The 21,708-nt window shown below is 41.9% G+C and overlaps 3 protein-coding genes and 1 long non-coding RNA gene across 4 annotated transcripts; 1 reads left to right on the top strand and 3 right to left on the bottom strand.

Moving 5' to 3' along the window:
* Nucleotides 1-801: 801 nt before the first annotated feature.
* Nucleotides 802-1,680, top strand: LOC119726181. The gene is made up of 2 exons (XR_005270793.1): nt 802-954; nt 1,115-1,680. It is a non-coding gene; the product is annotated as an uncharacterized LOC119726181 (long non-coding RNA).
* A 4,594-nt stretch (nt 1,681-6,274) lies between these two features.
* On the bottom strand, nt 6,275-9,551 carry LOC119726582 (alpha-N-acetylgalactosamine-specific lectin-like). Its single transcript, XM_038198317.1, has one exon. The coding sequence runs from the start codon at nt 9,226-9,228 to the stop codon at nt 8,716-8,718; it is 513 nt and encodes a 170-aa protein (XP_038054245.1). The 5' UTR covers nt 9,229-9,551; the 3' UTR covers nt 6,275-8,715.
* Nucleotides 9,552-10,750: 1,199 nt separating this feature from the next.
* Nucleotides 10,751-12,518, bottom strand: LOC119726581 (alpha-N-acetylgalactosamine-specific lectin-like). Its single transcript, XM_038198315.1, has one exon. The coding sequence runs from the start codon at nt 12,286-12,288 to the stop codon at nt 11,782-11,784; it is 507 nt and encodes a 168-aa protein (XP_038054243.1). The 5' UTR covers nt 12,289-12,518; the 3' UTR covers nt 10,751-11,781.
* Nucleotides 12,519-17,559: 5,041 nt separating this feature from the next.
* Nucleotides 17,560-20,843, bottom strand: LOC119726580 (alpha-N-acetylgalactosamine-specific lectin-like). The gene has a single exon (XM_038198314.1). The coding sequence runs from the start codon at nt 19,175-19,177 to the stop codon at nt 18,677-18,679; it is 501 nt and encodes a 166-aa protein (XP_038054242.1). The 5' UTR covers nt 19,178-20,843; the 3' UTR covers nt 17,560-18,676.
* Nucleotides 20,844-21,708: the final 865 nt, after the last annotated feature.

Genomic DNA, 21,708 nt, shown 5'->3' with positions numbered 1-21,708 from the left:
GAGGGGGGCAAAAAAAACTTTTGCCAAAAATGGCATGTATTTCTCAACACATTCTCGATTTATCAGTTTAGAGTGGGGCAGGGACATTTTGCCCCCCCCCCCAACTTTTTTTTTTTTTTTTGCTTTTCCAGGGGGGGGGGGGCCAAGTGCCCCCCTTGCCCCCCCCCCCCCCCCCCCCCCCTCGCGACGCCCATGACTGTACTGAGGTAGGGGAAACTTGCTAGAATTTCTCACAATCAGCGCGATATGTCAGTGCCGGCCGAAAGACGCGTGACGCGAAACAATTGATGAGAAAGAATAAGGACGAGCTTGGTAAGGTTAATTGCTCGTAGTGACTCTGAATAGTCAACTGCTCGGTACATAACAATGATTGTAGAAAAGAGTTACGTAACATCATTCATGTGTATAGTGCGATGCTGATGCATCTTTCGTGCAGCATCTTTCTTTGGCGCAAAAAAGCGAATGCGCCAATTACGGGGGGGGGGGGGGGTTCGTGATAGAGAGCCGATTCCAGGCGCGGATCCAGAGGGGGGTTTGGGGGTCAAAACCCCCCTCAGCTCTGTCAATTTTTTTGTTTGTCATAGAAATTCCTGAACCCCGCCCCCCCCCCCCCCCCCCCACTCCCTGCTCCGACACCCCAAATAATTTTGCTTGTAATAATGCCTGCCTTGCGTACAGAGCCAGCTTGTTAGGGGGTATATGTACATTATTATAGTGTTAATAATCGTCAGATTTGAAACACTCCCCCCCCCCCACCCGCTTTTTGATGTTACATTGGACGTAGGAAGAACTTCTTCACCCAAAGAGTGACAAACATCTGGAATTCCCTTCCACAAGCAGTAGTAGATGCCAAAACTGTAGGAACATTCAAGAATAGACTGGATTCTCACTGGAAGGAGGAAAAGATAGGATACGGGGTCACAAAGGCTATGCCTAATTAAATTACCCATTACCGTAAGTAGTAAGTAGAAATAGTAGCTGTAAAGTGCTTCATCTGTTAGGCTTTATTCAAGGCACCAAAATATGTATATTTTGTTCACAAGTCTCCAACGTATTTGTGACACACATCACATTAAAGTTTACTTCATAAGTTCATTTTCTGTTCAAATTTCAGGCGGTAATCATGCATCCGAAGATATTTGGGAGAAAATGTCCATCCAACGATGATCACCGGCTCTAAAAGTAGTCCAAAAGCCCATCGCCATTTTGAAAAATGATGCCTGTGCGCTTCGTGGCAAAATGGAGCGATCTTAGGGCCCAGTTTCACCCACATTCCACATAAACATAATTAAGCTACAGTGCGTCTTGTCTATCTTACCAACCCTCTAAATTGGACTGTCTGTTGGCTGTGCAGCGAATCACCGTAGCAGGCGCCTTATAATACACACGCGCGCCAACAAACAGGCCAACAGGCCGCAAAGGTTCGTCAACTATATCCAAGCGGCTCTTCTATCCTACAATCAGCAGCTATAAGCCAATGCATGTACATGTATTCCGACTTGCAAGCTAAGAAACTAGCATAGGGCCTAAGAGATATCAAAGTAGGTAACATCATAGTAAGTTGCATATTTTCATCTTTTGTCCAAAGTGTCTTGATCAAGAGAAGCTCATCAACATGTGTATAATCGTTCCATGTTTTTTTTTTCTACAAGAAAATGTATTAAAGGGGGCATCAAAATTCAATCTATCTGGAATATGGTTTCAGTGTATTGTTAAATGTTACGGCATGCATCTGCTGGCATCTTGCAGAGGCACGGCAGGGAAAACTAGTGTTACATGTGTATTACGTTTAAATCAATCTATCCAATTGGATTATTGTCGGTAACATGTCACTAGACTGCGAGAACGACCCGCAACCTGATGGACTTGTACTCCCGCGCAGTGGCCGGCTGTCCTTCAAGTTGGCGCCAGGCCTCGGTGTTGATCAAATGACTCCGTAGTGCAATTCTACGTCGACTGTTGGGTAAAATGGTGATTTCTGCTAAACATTTGCTGAATTGAAACCGGGAATGACTTATTGCTTAATTAAACGATGCATGAAGGCTTCAAGCTGAAGAGAGAAAATGTCTTTGACCTCAAGGCTTTGAGCTCACTGATGGCTCCTAGACATGTCTTGAAATAGATCAAAAATTATTAATTTGAATTTTGATTTTTGTTAAAACCATCGATACGCCGTCCCGTCACTCCGGGTGAATGCAGGCCTACCCTCCCGAAATCACTCCGGATTGTTCTCGGCCCGAGCCAAACCCACGTTCCTACATCGCCCGACATTCTTGGTCGTTCTGTTATCTGTTATTTCATTACCTTCTCGGTAATGGTCATACATGTATGTTTAAACCAGGATACATTATTCTCGGTAATAATATCGTTTTAATCCGAATACCAGTCATTAACATTATTAATTTGGATCATGGTGGCCTGATTGATATGTTTGTTTTCACGGAGCAGCATGTGGTTCGGTGAAATAGTGCCTGGTACAACATTCCCGGAAATGTTCCACTTTTAACCACGTTTAAGAGAATTGTCATCATCACTTTGTGAAGGCATGTACCGGAATACACACCGGGCCTGTACCAGGCATGGGACGGCACCGGGAATATTAGAGCTCCCCCCCCCCCCCAAAAAAATAGAATTCCAAAATTAAAAATTCGATAAGCTGTCAAACCAGCTGTTGGGAAAACATATGGCTACAATCTAAGAATGAACATTCATTTAGCGTCTTTTAATAAAGTTCAGCGCCATATGGAACTGAACTTTCGGCATATGTTAATTCTGACCACGTGAAAATTTAATAACCAAGTTGGCTCTGCGCAATTGAAGTGCGCATTCATTTATCCTCTGAAGTAAACTCCCAAAAAGTAGAAACTACTGCTGGCAAACATAATTATTTTCATGGTTGATTACTTAAGTGCCTATACTACAAGTTCTAGGGAATATCTGGTATTTTGTTATGTGCGCCACGACTAAACCGTTGGGCCGATTTATGTGTGCATGTTTAAGTAAATTATTTTTAGCTCATACAGCTAATATGACGTTTGGGCTATTTTCCAATGACACTGATTTTTGTTTTAAAGTTATATCAGCTTTATATATGACACTTGGCATATGGATTTACTGTGAGTGAATTATTTCCAGGCCAGTACGTGGAGGTATAACTAAAACCCTCCCCTTCTTTAATATTGGTTGGAGCACTGCCAGCATTATAATTGGTCCTATAATCCAAGGGGTTTGCTTCCCCCTTCGCAAAGGGTGGTGGGCGTAGGGGGGGGGGGGTGTTCAAATCGTTAGTTCTTTCCGTTCCCCCAAGAGAATCGTTTGGTTAATAGCTGCATGTTTGGGACTCGTTCGTTCACAATAATAACCGGAATATGATTGTTACAAAAAGGGTAATTGGACCGGCAACAATATATCCATGGACGTGTATGGATGGACCAGAGGCGGACGACTTCACTCAATTTTGAAAGGACACCTTCGAGGCAAGGTGGGCTGGGAGGGGATATAAAGCAAAATCAAAGAGATGGGGGCAAGCTTGCAAGGGGGACTTTAGTAGTCAAACAGCTTTACGAACACCACAATATAACAAATATTCGGCTATACCCAACATCCCCTTTGCTCAAAAATTAAATTCTATTATAATTGGGCACAATCACTCTAAAGCCCATTTCGTACTCGGCGTGAAAGCGAAAGCGAACGCGAATTTGTGACGTCATGGCAAGTATTCGCGTTGCGAATTCGTAAAAGTTAAACATATTTCAAATCGGGCGAATTTCGCAGCGAATGTTTCATGACGTCAAATTCACTTTGCATTCGCTTTTGTATGAAGTATCAACCGGGCTTAACAAACAACTACGACGAACGTTTCTTATGGACCTCATCGTGTCCGTTACGTACAGTAGCGTTCTACTGAGGGTTCGGAATTTGAAGTCATCACAGTACATAGCATGCGGTTCTGTCGAAATTTGGCAATAAATTTGGACCATTCCCAAAAGGTTCAGCATATCACATTGCTATCCCGTTGCGAAGGAACAGCTGTCAAAATAAAATAAAAGGGGAAAGGGGACGGTCCCAACGACGTGAAATACGTGACTCAAGCTAAGAGTCTGGAGGAAAAATACGTTGTGTAAAACTAAATCCTTTTGATCAACTAATTTCACGCTAAAGCTTAAGAAGTTGCACGGTACAGTGAAGGGAGTTGGGGGATGGGGGACCGGAGGGGGGAAATGTTGAGAGACTAACGAAATAGCCCTTGTGCTAGTGGCTAATGTGCAGGTGGTGTGCGCGTTTTAATATCAGTTGCATAATATTCGGGCTCACGCTCTTTCACATATGCACAACAACGCCATATACCTGCTGTGGCAGGGTCCATGGTGTTTTGTACACACGAGGGGGCAAATGGCACCAGAGGTGAAGCCGAGGGTGCCATTTGCCCCCGAGGGTGCACAAAACCCATGGACCCCGTCACAGCAGGCAACAATTGTTTTGTCATACCACGGTATAGATTACTAACTTCTGGAACTGTGGGTCTCTTCCTGTTGCGATACAGAAAGTTTTGGCGACGTTTTCGCACAGAATTTTCCGTATTTTTCTTCGTGCTTATGCTGTCCTATTCAAAAATCAAACTTCTGATCTCATCTTTGGATCAAAAGAGAAACGTCTTCGGAGGCGACCTGTTGTCATCTGCCGACATTATTGATATGTTTGTGTCGACCCTCTCCCAGGGTCCTGTACATGACTGTGACTGCATGATATACATGTAGGCCTACATGCAAAATACGCGGCAAGCTTCCATCTGCTTTTTTTTCACCGCTCTGGTTGCGTATTGTGCGTCACATGGCCCCATATAATATGATGATTTCTGTAGAGTATACATTTTGGGAAGCAAACAACCTAACGTCCTGTTCCCAAGTCCTTTGAAATAAAGTTAATGGGCCTAAACAGTCTTTTAAAAAAAATGGCAATCCGGGACGAATGTGCACCTTGACCTCCTTCTCTGATTCGCCTCACTCATCACATCCGTATTAATAGCAAAACATGATCCATTTCTTGAATATTCGGTTGGAAGATCCGGGTTCATAAAAATAAGATCCAGAAACTTGACTACACTTCAACTTAGTTCCGATCACTTGACAAACACATGTCTATGTTTTTTTGGCGGGGGGGGGGATGTCAACCCCAAAGTCAAACTTCTCGGCTAATGTAGGCCTAAGGTGTTGGGCTTACATGCAAGTGAATTGGTTGCTTACAGGCCAACGAAGGATTGTTGTGCACAAAGGTCGTATTACTTACATCAGGGCCCAATTTCATGGCGCTGCTGAGCACACGATTTTCTGCTAAGAGCCTCTGTCTATTTTATGGAGACCGTAAGTATACTAGCACAGCAGAAGGCCCGCTTACTTCAGAGGAAAAATTTGCTTAACGTAACACTAGAAAACTCTATGCACGCGCGACCGTTAGCACATCCACGCCGTGAAATAGTGTTTAAGGTTAGTAATTTTTTCTGCTATGCTAAGCACAACTTTTCAGCTAACTTTCAGGCAGCGCAGTGAAGTTGGGCAAAGAAGAGTTATAGCGGCTGTAGCAGCACCGCTATCAATGAGATCAATCAAATCCAGTCTTGGGAACTTTGGCAGTGCTACCCAGGAAATTCCAAGCATACTGTATTCAAGCTAATGCATGCGTATGAGTTTGATCACGCACATGCAATTTCCCGGATATAGCACTGCCAAAGTTTTATTGATAACGACTGTTATAGCTGTTATAGGCATACATGTATAATTATAACTGATTGTAAAGGGTGGTTGTCTTTAGGAGAGAGAAAAAAATGAGGCTTTGGAACTTAAGCTGCGTGGTAACTTCAGCCACGAGTTACAACTCATGCGACTGAAGTTACCGCGCAAAGTGTTCACTGAGTTGAAATTGGAGGATGGTTTTCAATGAATGAATAAATGAAGATGTAAAACTTGAAGGTTATGATTTGTATATGTTGGCCTATATTAGAAATCACACTTTACTCATCTACCTATAGATGCATGTAAAAAAAACAATCCACTTCAGTAGTGCCACATGTGCCTTTTTCATATTGTGTTTCTTTTCTATATAATTATTGTATGTATTTTGTATCAATTTATACATGTTTCAGCAACTTCTGTATATTTCACAGTAATGCATGTTAGCCATTTTCGTAGCCTCATCAAGTTATAAATATGTTGCTCTTTAATGCTTAAGCGAAAAATAGGGCATGCGCGTAAAAAGTACTTAAACTAATTGGAAAACATTCCATTGATACTGTTAGCACTGCTCAGCATTTATTGAACACCCTCTGTACTTTGCTCTGTTTTTAGTCTCAAAACATTGTTTTGTAAGTAATAATTGTCTATGTAATATATATGAGCTATACCACCAAATCAAAAAAGATGAAGTGCTATATAATCAATATATTTTCAGTATACATTAACAAGACTAACACAGAATTTATGAGGTTTTTTTTAATTCACAATCAAATTTAGTGCTATGAGTTGTCTTGGCAGCAGGAACATTTAAATCAAATTCGTATCTAGATCAAATCAAAATGTATTCCTCATGCACTATTACGTTTCTTTCTGCTGTGGGGATTGCATTTTTTTAAAAGAAACGTTTGCAGGCGTTTGCCGCCTTGGTGTTTTAATTACAATATTCACCCCTTTAGAAAACTGGTGATACTGCCAAGAATACTGATTACAATAATTAAAGCTTACGGATGTTATATTATTTTAAAAATCTGGTTACAATATAAGTATACTATATAATAGCCTATTGTGCAAACATTCTTTTGTGTACGTTTTGATACAAGCAGGTCTGCTGGTGCCGACGTTTTGAAAATTGGAATAAAACTCACGCAATATTAAAGTGTCTTACTCTTGTGAAAACTGTGAACACTGTTTACGGGGGGGGGGGCTCTCCAAGCGACTTTGCCAATACATGTCTCTTGTAGGACCAATAAGTATACGATTTGTTGAAGGTCAAAGATATTACATATTTAATAACTTGATTCTTTTTAATGCAGGCCTTTATACAGAGTATTTTTTTGTATAAGTGCAAGCACTTTTTTTATTTCACATTTATAGTACTCACAAGTAAACAAATTACAAAAAAAACTACAAAGACAAAGAAAGCGGGACAATACCAAGCTACAATATTAAACCGTAAACCTCCATTTTGTGGTAAATTTATACATTGTATTTAAATTAGAAGCAATTTTTTTTTTCTAGTATGGTGATTGTATTTCACCAGATAAATAAGGGAATTGAAATTTGGTATTTATTTCTTAAATCTACCTTTAAAGATAATCTTCTTAGTCAACAAAATGCACAGATTTAATAATAAGTCTGATTGTCGGGAGTTGTGCCAAAAATGAATGGATTTATAACTTAAATTAACATCTTCGTTTGACAGGCCTTTCCACCAGGCTTCAAACTCAGTCCAAATGGGCTGTATAAATTCACAATCAAAAAACAGGTGTTTCATTGTCTCTGGAAATTTTGAGCAAAACGAGCAAGCGTCACTATTGATAATTTCCATTTTATGTAGTCTAACATTAGTCATTAAACAATCCATATTAATTTTGTATTGAAGAATTCTCGTACTGACTTCTTTACTGCAAAGATAAGGCAGGGAATAAATATTTTTCCTTTCATCTTTCATAACATCAAACTCCAGGTTAAATTTGGTTTGAGCAGTTGGGGGTACAAATATCCTGGAATTAAAGATCTTACAAATTTGTTTTGTGGAAAGACTTGCCCTATTGACGGTGGGGTTTGTTCCATTAGCTAGCTCAGAGAAACCTTGAGCAGTGCATATCTCCCTGTTAAAACCTCTCGTCAGAGTTTGTTTCCACGTCCGAGGGACAGCTGAAATAAGTCCTCTCCATTTCAGAAAAAAAAGTTTTTTGAGACCCCTCTGTCTACCCATGTATCAAATGGAACAATCAATTTTATACAGAGTACTACTATCACTATATTATGCATTATATTCAGTATTACATACTGCGGCAAGCTATAACTTTGTTCATTATGCATGGCAAGCTATAGGCCTACATTTATACATGCGTTGCTTATATATTTTTGTTTTTCTTATCAAACCGTCTTTAATATCGAGCAAAGTTATAGCTATGCAGTTTTCAAAAGCCAATTCACATGAAAGATACAAAAGCAATTGGAAATTATTAAGAAATGAACTTGCAGTGTAAATAAATCTGAGGCTCTCGAAAGTATTTTAAGTCGTTTTTGTCACTGTATCTGATCCGAAGAGTCAGGAAGGTTAATAATAGAGTACACAAAAATCCAGTGTATACGGATGCGATCCAAATAGTTGTTAAAACATGATCATCACTGCAATTACATTTATTCAAAATGCGGTGACTATCTATGGTTCGAAGGAGCGCTTAGAAAGCGTTCATCACTCGAAACCATCATGCAGTCACTCATCCAGTTTTCGATGTGGGTGTACCGGTTTAAATTGCTGTTTCGCAAGTTTGTAAACAAGACCAATTTTATTAAACCGAAATCGTCAGCTATGACTGTCGTTATATGATTGCATGTTTCCGTGGGACACACTAAGACCAAGTGAATTGTTGGTTATTGTCTTTGCAGTGAACGTCATTGTCAGTGAATTCTCCTGGTGACAGGATAACAGGTTAGTTATTGTTTTACCATCGGGGAATAGCGGTCGTTTTCCCCTTTACTCCTCTCTGATATAAAATGAGGGCATCTTGCAAAGGTATGGTAAGGCCACTTCGCAACGGTAATCATTCCATCCAACATGCTCGGTGGTTCTATAGAAAGAGCCGCAGTCCTCGCCTCGTCCACCATAGTTGTTTGGTTCGTTAGTACGCCACCCGGTGTAATCAACGCCCGTCCCGTCACTCCAGGTGAAGCTTCCTTCGTTCGCATGGTCGTTGTGCCCAATCCAGACGCAATCTCCCACACGGTTCTCGTTTGGTACCAGAGAGCTACTCCACATCTGTATCAAGAAGTCGTTCTCCTCGGAGTTGTGGATGGACGCCAGGTGCCCCTGACCATTTCGAGTGAAGAACTCTTGGCAGTGCTCCTCTGCCGATTGCCAGGTCTTGGGAGGACCGAAGAAACGGTAGCAGTGGTTACCGTAGCCTGTCCAGAACGGTGGACAGTCATCCGCGGATACTAAACCGAGGACCAGAAAGAACATCACACACGAAATCTTACTGAAAACCATGATGACGATCTTCAAGTCAGTTTTGTTGTGTTCACAGGCCAAGTTGCGATGGATGAATGATCTGGAGACGGACACGAGATGTACCTCTTTTTATTCACAAAATTCTTGGCCGCTATTTTGCATCTCATTACTTTCTGGGCAACAGTTATGTTTAAACCCGGATACCAGACAATATTATTCTCGGAGTTTGTTTTCTAAGACCGGACATGTAGCTCAACCATTACAATTTGGATCATGCCCAGATTGATGGCATCATCTACGTATTGCTTTCACAGAACAGCATGTGCTTTTGTAAAACAATCGACGTTTGTGCCTGGCACCACATTTCCTAAAGGCTCCACATGTACGTTTATAGATAACAAGCACATAATTTTGTCCAGCTTTTCTCGGAGAACGATAAAACGCTTGATTGGGCATTCGAAACATGCATAATATAATGCACTTTTGTTTTGTCCGAATCGCCGTCGTCCGGGGAGCTCATGGCGTCCGCCATCTTGCTGTCTAGCAGTGCCTACGGGTGCACACCGGTAAATCGATCCGCCAAGCTCATGAATAAAAGTTATACCCTCAAAATATTCTATATTAGAGAGTTCTGAGCGCCGTAAAATTGGGGAATTGAAGAGATATGGTAATGAACCTCTGGTTCATTTTGGATGCTATTGGGCTCAAAAGTGGCGCTGTTTTGCCATGTTGTGGAGGGATCGTTTTTCAAGATGGCTACTTTTCCGCTTTGGGGAAAATAGGGGTCGTCTTCTTTGCGTGAAAATATCTCGAAAAGTCAATGGTCAACCCACCAAAAATTGAAAAGAAAATGAAAGATGACACATTGATCATCATTTTTCTGTGCAGCTTGAATACCTGTGAGAGTTTTGAGTATTTTTAAAAGAATTTTGAAGTATGGGCATTTAGCACTAGTGTCTATGGGAGTTTATTTGCAGGTATGCACCCCTACGCGCATGAGCGCGCTCTTGTTTACAGCGCCCGCTATTGGTCCATTCACCGTACCACGACAGAAGGGCCTCACTGATTGGTCGTTGGAAAATAATGACGTAATTCTTCACTCGGCATTTTTTTTTGCGGAGAAAACCTGAACTTTAAATCCCGATTTTAGCACCGATTTGGGCCACCGAATAACGGTGTTTTTTTATATTTGAGTTTCCCAACATCTTCCTGAGTAGTTTAAAGTACAATTTAGTTAGATTTGTGATATGCGTCAACAAACTGCAAGATAATCGGCCATAGAGGGCGCTAGCAACAAGATGAACCAAATCAAAATTGGGAAGTTTGACACAGACATTGTAATTTATTTAAACCGTCACTAGTCGAGCGGTAAAAACTGTTGAAAACCTTCAACCCTATTAAGTACGAAGTTGCATGCCTTGTAAATTAGCAAGATCAGTTGAAATGTCACATGCTCAGACTATTCGTGAGGAGCTAATTGAATGGAATATATGAGGGGCTTTTCTAGTAACAGTTTGTGAAGGCAAGCCACTGGCGACTAATAGGACCAACTTTCCCATCACCAATTCCAGATAAACACCACACAAAATCACAACCTTTTATCCACGATTGTCTCCAAAGCAAATACATGTCTTGTATCTTCCCAGCACTGCCTCGTACCCAATTTATCCCGTTTGCCCGCTACCTACCACCTGTCATGACTGTCTCAACAATTTCGACTTCAAATTCTTGTAGTACAATTGCCAAACACAGATCGTTTGGTACTAGTTACATTATATTCACAATCTTCATATACGTCATATACCTTGATCCACAATTCGGTAGGCATTCTTGATTTAAGTATCTTTAACGTATGCCGATGTTGTCTGAGATTTTGCGAAATCCACACTTAATTAGCAGCTGGCAATTTGGTATATAACTTGTAGTAATTACTTTTCACTACATAAGATACACTTCGCATGTTATTTATTAAAATTAATTACTCTAACTATCCAAGCGGCTTTTCTATACTACAAAAGCATTTAAAAATATTATAAAGTGGCTTTCCAACGTCAGTTCTAAAGTCGCACAGAGTAAAGTTGTATTTCATCTTTTGTCCAAAGTGTCAAGATCAAAAGAAGTCCATCAGGACAAGAGGATTAAGCAAGCTAAAAATTCGTGTAATAGTTCCAAATTCATCTCTTGTGTCAACGAAAATTAATATTTATCATAGGTGGGCATCGAAATTGCTTCTACCCTCCAAAAAGTGATTCGTTTAACCGTGAAGCGTTTAATCTGAAGTCTCATTACTGCTTTATTATATAACACAACGTATATGCCAGGGTTTCTCACGCAACCAGCCTCAACTGTAGCAGTAAGTGTATTCTACTTCCGTTCCAGGTTTACGGCATGCATCACATCACACTGAAGAAATTCGAAATCCCCATCAAGTGTTCTGCCGCAGCGCATCCAAAATGGTAGGTGCGCCAGTTTGACAACGTTGAGCTTGAAGTTTTGGTGCCTTATGTTTGAGGAATATTGAAAAGGGACAATTAATGGGACTGTCAGAAGAGTTGGAAGTTGTCACTTCAAAGTTATCTTCCCCTTTCATTTTTAATTAGCGGTCATCTTGCAGATGTATGGTTCAGCGCTGTTACAGGTGTAATCATTCCATACAACCTGATCCAGAAGGGGTCGATTCAAAAAGTCTCCGCAGTCCTCACCGGATCCGGCGTTGTCAGCCGGTTTTGCAGAACTCCAGCCGCTGTAGTCAAATCCGGTCCCGTCACTCCAGGTGAATCTCCCTTCCCTCACCAGGTCGTTGTGGCCGATCCAGGCATGGTTTGCTAACGTATATTCGTCGTTAGGCACCAAAGATGTTCTCCACAGCTGTATCAAGAAGTCGTTCTCCCCGGCGCTGTGGATGGACGCCAGGTGCCCCTGGCCGTTACGGGTGAAGAACTCTCGGCAGTGCTCCTCGGCCGATTGCCAGGTCTTGGGAGGGCCGAAGAAACGGTAGCAGTAGTTACCGTAGCCTGTCCAGAACGGTGGACAGTCATCCGCAGATACTAAACCGAGGACCAGAAAGAACATTACACACGAAATCCTACTGAAAGCCATGATGACGATCTTCAAGTCAGTTTTGTTGTGTTCACAGGCCAAATTGCAATGGATGAATGATCTGGAGACACGAGATGTACCTCTTTTTATTTGCAAAATTCTTGGCCGCTATTTTGCATCTCAATATACTTTCTGGGTAACAGTTATGATTAAACCCAGATACCAGACAATATTATTCTCGGTTATAATTGAGTTTTATTTCTGAGACCGGACATGTAGCTCAGCCATTAAAATTTGGGTCATGTCCAGATTGACGGTAGTATCTACGTATTGCTTTCCTAGAACAACAGGTAGTTTTGGGAAACAGTCGACGTTTGTGCCTGACACAACATTTCCCAAAGGTTCCACTTGTACCTTTAAAGATAATCATCATTTCTATGAAGGCCGGAAGAACAGGGCCCTACCAGACACGGGCTGGCACGTGCCTCCCACATTTTAGCATTTTAGACCCAGCTTTTAAACATTTCGGAAAAATGTGGAGTATACAAACTAACAACGGCCATTAATCCACCTTACTATTTGCTTATGCTTAATCCAAATCTCACAAGAAGTCAACTTATGACAAGTCCAAATATCCCAATTTATAGTTGGTTGGACGCGAGTATTAATAGTGCGCAGTCGATTACCCTCTAGATATACGCCCTCAAACAACACCTCAGACAAGTTGGCCTATTTTGAGTGCAGACAATTTAATTCAAGTTCACTTGGGTAACCTACCATAAACCACGATGATTTTAAAGTCGGGTTTGCTGTGTAGAGATCTCGAGTCACGTCTCAAGAAATACCGAGGTGCATACCGAGGTGCATGTCTTTTTTCCTTTTGCTTTTCCAGTAGGCAGGGGGGGGAGGGTGCAAGTGCCCCCCCCCCCAGTTATTTATATTTTGTTGTTTTCAGTGTGTTGGTCACAATAAGCATACACTTGGTGTCAAAATCTTAACAAGACATCGGCCGAAACAAGGGGACCATGATGATTTCGTTTTCTGTCCATACCATTTTATGTCTTCATAATTTCCCTTCCAAACGCCTCCCTTCAAATTGACAGCACGAAAGTCCTGAAGTTTCGATCGGATTTTGATTTATAGTTTGTTTTTCTTGTAGGTATTCAGTTTCAGTCTCGTATTTTCAAGCCACCGCACGCATTAAAGGTATACATATATGAGATCATTTGCTTGCAGTGTATTTTTTTTTGTCGTTGTGGCCCAGTAATGGATTGGTATTGGATTATGTCCGGTATAATGTTTTGGCCCAGAATCGGTCCAGTATATAGAACAGCAGATACCGGTAGGTGATGGGACTGTTCCGTTGATGATACAAGCATGACATTTGGCACACAGTCAGAATATGTCATGAGAAAGATATTGGGATAGGGGGTCATCGCAGATTTGTCCTTTGAAAAAAAAATAAGTAAAAAAGCAAAGGCAGCCATTTTGAAATTTTTTTAAATTAATTGCTTGTTATTCTATACAAGGACACATCTGCCATGGTCCTATCAGCCGTGTGGTCGCGGAGGCCGATTTCTAGAGGTTACGTTATACTTTATTTTGAATGAAACAACATGCACACAGACATGTGGATGTTCGCGGTCGAAATCTTTGAAAATCAATTTCTCCCATTTGGAAGACCGTATCTTCATGCAGCTTTCAGGGTTTGTTTCCCTTATAATGATCCAACTATATGTGCTAAAAAATCGTTTTGATATGTCAGTACTTTTCGTTGAAATTGGAAAAAATATACCTGGTTACGTGCATTTTTAAAAGTTGTAACACAAGTGTTTGCAATATCTGTCAATCTTTTTAAGCCTCACGAATTAGATTCCTTTCCATTATGGTATGCAGTAAACATTTGCAGTACCGCCTCCTTCACAAACTATTAATTAATAAATATCACTTTTTTTGCCGGCTACAATTGGTCGATACCGAGATCTACGCGAAGTCACGCCGAGTCACACTAATGAATACCTGGCAGCCAGCATTGGGCAAGTTCTGTTCGCACCGACAAAACGGTACCGGGCACGTTGTTGGATCATGATGGTCTGAATTACATATAATTTACTTTCGCAGAACAGCAGGTGGTTGTGTGAAACAGTCGACGTTTGTGCCTGGCGAAAAGAATGTTGCTGCAGTCTAAGAATTGACATTAGCATCTTAGTTGTGCAACATAATTAAGTTAAGGAGTGGAAGGGGCTAAATAATGTGCAACAGTTTCAACCCAAATTTTACAGGAAGTTAGCTTTTGGCAAATTCTAAATATCCCAGTTAAGAGAGGAACGCTGTGGTTCAACGTGAGTTTATTTTGACGTCCACGGTCAACTACCTCTAATTATACGCCCAAAACAAGAAAATACAGCTTCAAACATAGGTCGTTTGAGTAGAGACAACAATTGTTAATTTGTTGTAAAGAAATTACTGCATGTTCACTTGGGAATATCTGGAAGTTGTTCATGTGCGCGACGACTGGAAACCATCGGCCCGATTTTGAGTATGTTCCATTTCCCGACACCACTCTTTTTTCTTTTACTTTCAGACTAAATTCCATGACGCTGAAATGTATTTTCCACAGGTATATGAAAGTAATAGAGCAAATACCTAATAGATTATGAGCTTAACACGGAGAAGTTCGGCAATGATACATGTTACGCGGGATAGTTGGGGGAAATGTCGCCACTGTTTCTCGGACATAACTGAAGGTGGGGGGGGGGGTCTAATAATTTTTGAGGGGGGTCTAATAATTTTATATACGCGTACGGGAGACGCGGCTCCGAAAAAAAGCTGCTTGTTATTTTCTTTTAAATTAAATACCATTGCCTTGATTATTTTATCTGACACACCATGGATAATTTCAAAATAATGTCAAGATGTATAACGGTGGGTTTTGTAAAATAACCACACACTTTATAGTGATATAACGAGCTTGTTTTTCCGACCCCCGGTGATAACAATCTTGAAACTGAGGTTAAAGTTGAACCTTTCGGGAGTAGTGCCAGGCACAAACGTCGACCGTCTCGCAAGCAGCTGAAGTCAGAAAAGTTTGATCCTGATTGATGGTCTTGTTTACATGACATTGTTGACTTTCACAAAACAGTAAGCGGTTCTGTGAAACGGTGTCCGTTAGTGCTTGGCACTAAACTCAGTCCCAAGTATCAGCTGCCAATTGCTGCGTTGGTCTGCACGTAGGACCCGGCAACGTACTACCGATTTCACGAGAAAACGTATAAATAGTGACTGGCCTGGTGGCCTGTGAAATTATTCCGCTTGAAATTGTATCATTGGGGAAAAAATACTCTTTGAGAAAGTTAACTCGAGGGCAAATTGTTTTACATGCATTAGTAAATTCAGTTGGAAAACTTTAAAAAAATATGCATACGTTTCCTGTTTTCAAAAAATGGTGCCTATATCCACTGAGTTGAACCTTTAACAAGGTGGTTATATTATGCGCCCTTCTGATGATTTTGATCAATTTTCTTACTCCAGACGAAAGAAAAAATGCCCCCAAAGCAAATGATCTTTACATACCTTTAACGATACGAGCGGCTTGAAGTATGTGGATCAAACTCAATATTATACCTACAAGAAAAAACAATTCATGCAAAATTCTGTCGAAACGTCAGGACTTGAAATACTGTCAGATTATATGTACTTTTTAATTATTTTCGTTTTGGTAGGTACTGTAGCGAAACCAAGGATTCCTCAAAAGTGCACTTTAAGCACTGTAGCTTGAAAGCCTGAATTCTAGAAACCTACAAAGAGAAGACGATAAGAAGATATTACAGTTTTAGAAGTGGGAGGAAAACCCCCAACAAAATATTCTGGGGAACCGACGGAATCAAGTAGAGACTGAAAAAAAGGAATCGAGCCCAGGCCATAGCGGTGGAAGGCGATGAAACTACTCTATGTGTGCACCAACCTCATGACTCCCCGACCTGAAGGGAGCCTTCGGGGGGGGGGGGGGGTGTTGAGGGTAGGAAGAGGGAAGGGGAGGGTAAGAGAGAAAACGAACCCATCGTATAGTACCCTTGTTTTTGGCTGTTTTGTTAACGTTTTGACAGCAAGTGTATGTAATCCTGATCTATTCACTGACGTGCAGTCTTAATTGTTTCTAGCTAGAGTTTCATGAGAAATTTAATGGGAGTCAGGTTAGCGCAGCAGTTCGTTCCTTGCCTTCGCTTCATCTTTCATGTGCCAGTTTTTTCCAGCCCTGGTCCACATGCCCGATCCGAATGGGTTTTCAGTCCCTACCTGATTCCATGGGATTCAGGGGCGGCTTCAGGAATTTTTGCAGGCGGGGGGGGGGGGGGGGGGGGGGAGGGAGGGGTTCATCAGCAAATCAATGCTGAAATGTGGACAGGTTTTTTTGTCCGGACACTTGGCTCCGTAAAATCAATAGGTAGGGGGGAGGGGTGTGGGGGGAGGAGGAGGGGGTGTGGGGGGAGGGGGGGGGGGGAGGGTCGTACCATACCGTTATGTGGGCGCTGTTCAAATTCGACGATTATTAACACTATATAACAGGATAGTGTCAAAAATACTACCGTAACCAAGCACGTTCTGTCCGTATTTTTTGTGCACAGGCGTATATTAATACCAGTATAATTGTTTTTGGGTTTCACAACACAGCAAGGGAGGGGGGCAACATTTTTTTTAATGAATTGATATGGGCAAAAAACACATTTTTTTTACAGAGCTGTTTTTTTTTGTATAACCCCCCCCCCCGATCCGCGCCTGGGATTTCACTAGAATATTTGATGTTTTTCCTCTCATCTCTACAACTGTAATTTATTCTCACTGTCTCCTCTGCAGGTTTCTTCTCTTTATGTCATGTAATAGACTGATAGGACAAACATGTGCAGTAGAGTGATCAAGACCAATATAGTTCTGTAGATATAGGCCTTAGAAAACTGCACCTTTAATGTGACGTCACATATCTTATGATGTCCTTATCGTGACGCTACTTCAATGTTCATCTATAACACATCCTGTCTTAGGTACAAACAAACTTTCAACCCAATGTGCATGTTATGCACAGGGCTATTAAAGAAAAAAGAACAAGATACACACAGTTTGGGTAGTGCAAAATCTTAACATTATAACATTTAATTAGTCAATCATTTCTTTTTGAATAATGCATATACCACGCGTGCTTGTCACTATATTCACCATTGATTGATGACCATCTAATGGCTAGCGTTAATTTTGTTGAAGAGATGATTGTGTATACAGGCCCACCTTTGCAAACACCAATTCCAGATAAACACCACCAAAATCACAACCTCTTCACCACGACTGTCTCCAAAGCAAATACATGTCTTGTATCTTCCCAGCACTGCCTCGTTTCCCAATTTATACCGTTTGCCCGCTACCTACCACCTGTCATGATTGTCTCAACAATTTCGACTTTAATTTCTTAAAGTACAATTGCTAAACACAGAACGTTTGTTACTAGTTCCACTATATTCACAATTTTCATATACCTTGATCAATAATTCGGTAGGCATTCTTGATTAGAGGATCTTTAACGTAAGCCGATGTTTTCCGAGATTTGGGAAATACAAACCTTTAATAAGCAGCTGGATATTTGGTATATAACTTGAATTTATTAGTTTTCACTACATAAGATACAATTTGCATGTCATTAACATCAATTACGCTAGCTATCCAAGAGGCTCTTCTATACTACAAACAGCAGCTTTATGCCAATATAATTTCATTAAGCAGCGGTCACTTCTAATTCTTCATTCACCCCTAGCCTGTAAGTTCATAGGCCTTTTAAAAGATTATGAAGTGGGTTTCCAACATCAGTTCTAAACTCGCACAGAGTAAGTTGTGTTTCATCTTTTGTTCAAAGTGTCAAGATCAAAAGAAGCTCATCAGGACAACAAGATTTAGCGAGGTAAAAATTCGTGTTATATAATAGTTCCAATTCAAAGAAATGTTTCTCATAGGTGGTCGAAACTGCTTCAGCCCTCCAAAAAAGTCATTCGTTTAACCGTGAAGCGTTTTATCTGAAGTCTCGTGACTGTTTAACACAGTGTACATGTACATGTACAGTATATGCCAAGGTTTTTTTTTATAAACAACCAGCTTCAACTGTAGTCTGTAAGCAGTATGTATATCGTAGTTTATTCCAGGTTAACGGCATGCATCGTAGGCGAAATCCCCCTCAAGTGTTCTCGCCGCAGCGCATCCGAAATTAAGTGCGCCAGTTACAAACGTGGAACTTGAAGTTGTTCACAAGGTTTGTGTTCCTTGTCAAGTCCTGATAGTGAGGTAGCGTTCTGTCTTGACACGTGACTCATTTTGGTGCCTTGTGTTTGAGGAATATTTAAAAGGAACAATTTGTGACTGTCAAAAGAGTTGGAAGTGGTCCCTTCAAAGTTATCGCCCCTTTCTCGTTCTAATTAGCGGGCATCTTGCAAATATATGGTAAGGCTGTGCGACAGGTGTAATCATTCCATACAACCTGATCCAGATCGGGGAGATTCATAAAATCTCCGCAGTCCTCACCGGATTCGTAGTCGTCCGGTTGTGGAGAGCTCCAGGCGTTGTAGTAAAACCCGGACCCGTCACTCCAGGTGAAGCTTCCTTCGTTCGCCAGGTCGCTGAGGCCGTTCCAGGCATGGTTTGCTAACGTTTCATCTTCGTTGGGCACCAAAGATGTTCTCCAAAGCTGTATCAAGAAGTCGTTCTCCCCGGAGCTGTGAATGGACGCCAGGTGCCCCTGGCCGTTTTGGGTGAAGAACTCTCGGCAGTACTCCTCGGCCGATTGCCAGGTCTCGGGAGGGCCGAAGAAACGGTAGCAGTAGTTACCGTAGCGTGTCCAGAGCGGTGGACAGTCATCCGCGGATACTGAACCGAGGACCAGAAAGAACATCACGCACAAAATCTTGCAAGCCATGATGGTAATCTTTAAGTCAGTTTTGTTGTGTTCTCAGTTCAAGTTGCGGTGGATGAATGATCGGGAAACACGAAGCGTTCCTCTTTATATTCGTTTGCTACTCAATGTTCTAGGCCGCTATTGGCATCTATCATTACTCTCTCGGGTATGTTTGAACCTGGTAGAATACTGTAATATTTCAGACCATAGATCTGAGGGCGCTAGTCATATGCTTCCAGATAGTTCTCGAGTTCATGTTGTTACTTTGTTAGGCAATAATAAAAGAGTAGCCGAAGTTGGAGGTCATCCCGACTCTACTTGAATCCACCACCTATTATGAGGTGGCAGCGCGGTTTTTTGTTAATTTTCTTACCTCGCCATTGGCGGTACTGATTCATGTCATTAAAAAGGTGAGATCTTGACGCGAAAACGTGCCTTCATTTGTACGTAAATGGCTGAGTAATTACTGCATGTGTATGCATAGACTGTGTGCTACCTCTAGAACTATGGGGCTTGCTACACAAACCCCATTGATAGGCATATCAACGCGAACCATGTTGGATACTATATCCTTAATAAACAGTCAACGACCGAAAAAAATGAAGTTGAGTTTTGGATAATGGATTAATAGTGTTCATCATGGACTTTCCTCCGTTGATGCACTACAACGCCGACGCACTTGCAGAAAATGTGGTAGACAACACGAATTATGCCCCGCTCTGATGATTCAATGCGTGGCCGGCAAAACTAGCGTACTCCACGGGATACTCCTCGTCGCTCAAAATCGCAGTCACGGTCCAAATGCAAGTGACGACAACGCCGTTCTCAACGCGTCATGCACATATGATTGCAGACATGTGCCTCACCAAGTGGAGCCGTTGATGTTCCATTCAAACAACTGACGCTTGATAATGTCTTATCTTTCATTCGTCCAAACACACGTAATCGCGACGAAGCCTACACTATAATGTCCAACTGCAACTAGTAAAGAACGCCGTATCATCAATCTACACGCGAAGGAGGAGCCTATAGACAAACACCATTCTCGTTCGCATTTATCGTCGAATGTGCCCAAGTCATGGATTTCCACGCAAAGGACATCTTGCTAATTCTGGTGCTTTTCTCAAGGCATACAACGGCACAAAATTAAGCAGTACGGCACACTGACTCTCCCATGCAAATACCCCCCCCCCCCATCAGAATGGCACAATACCGTGTTTCATGTCTTCGAGACTGATGGTCCGGCTATCATTCGTCTTTGCACAGCTCTTCAGTTGAACATTGTCGCTCTGAACAGTACTGTACGGTTGAATCGCATGCTCAGTTCGACGGAAACATCAAGCCACAGCACCAATGCAGTTCGTTCAGTTGAGGAACTAATCTCCACGTACCAAGAACAGTTTTATGCACTTGGAGATTTTCCGGATATATCACATCGTGCTTCGCGAAGGTGCACAACCTGTCGTACATGCACAACGTAAAGTGCTCCATTCATCCCGCGATGAACTTAAGTCCGAGTTTGACAAGATGGAAGCACAGGGTGTGATCCGACGTGTGACTGAGCCCATCGATTGGGTTAGTAGCATCCCGATTTCGCGCAAAGCTTATTGACAGTTACGCGTTTGTTTGGATCCTAAAGCCCTTAACAAGGCACTCATACGATGGCATCATATGACACCAACTATAGAAGAGATCATGCACAAACTTGCCGGTGCAAAAATTTTCAGCAAAATGGACGCGAAGCACGGATACTGGTCTATCCACCTCGACGAGGACAGTTCACGTTTGACCACATTCAATAGCCTTCGGTCGCTATTGCTACAAGCGCATGCCGTTTGAATTTGGCCTGCAGTTAGGCAAGTCAGGATATTTTTGATCGGATTGATCAAATTTGATGACGTGATCGGAATCGCAGACGACAGTCTCATGACAAGAACCTTCGTAAGCTCATGACTGTTGCTGCTGCAAACAGTCTGAAGTTTAACAGTGGCAAGTGCGCGATAAAGGATAAGCAGATCACATTCTTCGGAATGGCCGATGCGCAGGGTGTTCACCCTGACCCAGCTAATTAAGTGCTTGCAATTAATACATGCCACCCCTCCCGACAAGACCCAGCTCCGTGAGTTCTCTGGAATGGTGACGTATTTAAGTCCATTCATCCAGCACTTATCAAGCCATACTGCAGATTTGCGCGAGCTACTCCGTAATGACTGTGAGTATGTGTGGATTCCAAGCCACCAACGGTGCTTCGAGAAAGTCTGATCTGCGACTCTGCTACTCTACGATATTTCGACCCCAACAAACCCACGACAAATCAGGTGGATGCATCGACAGGTGGTTTGGATGCAACCTTGATGCAAGAAGACGATCAATCACATATTAAAGGCACTCAGTAGGCTGAGACAAGATACGCGAACATTGACAATGTTGGCGGTTGTTTTCGGTTGTGAGTGCTACCATATGGTAAACATTTCACGATCGAGTCTGACCACAAACCGCTTCAGATGATTCATCAGAAACCTCTCACGTCTGCACCACCTCGTCTCCAGAGT

This window comes from Patiria miniata, unplaced genomic scaffold, assembly GCF_015706575.1.
Source record: "Patiria miniata isolate m_02_andy unplaced genomic scaffold, ASM1570657v1 HiC_scaffold_2, whole genome shotgun sequence".
Classification (NCBI taxonomy): domain Eukaryota; kingdom Metazoa; phylum Echinodermata; class Asteroidea; order Valvatida; family Asterinidae; genus Patiria; species Patiria miniata.
The sequence above is the reverse complement of the archived record's forward strand: the minus strand, read 5'-3'. Positions and strand labels throughout refer to the sequence as shown.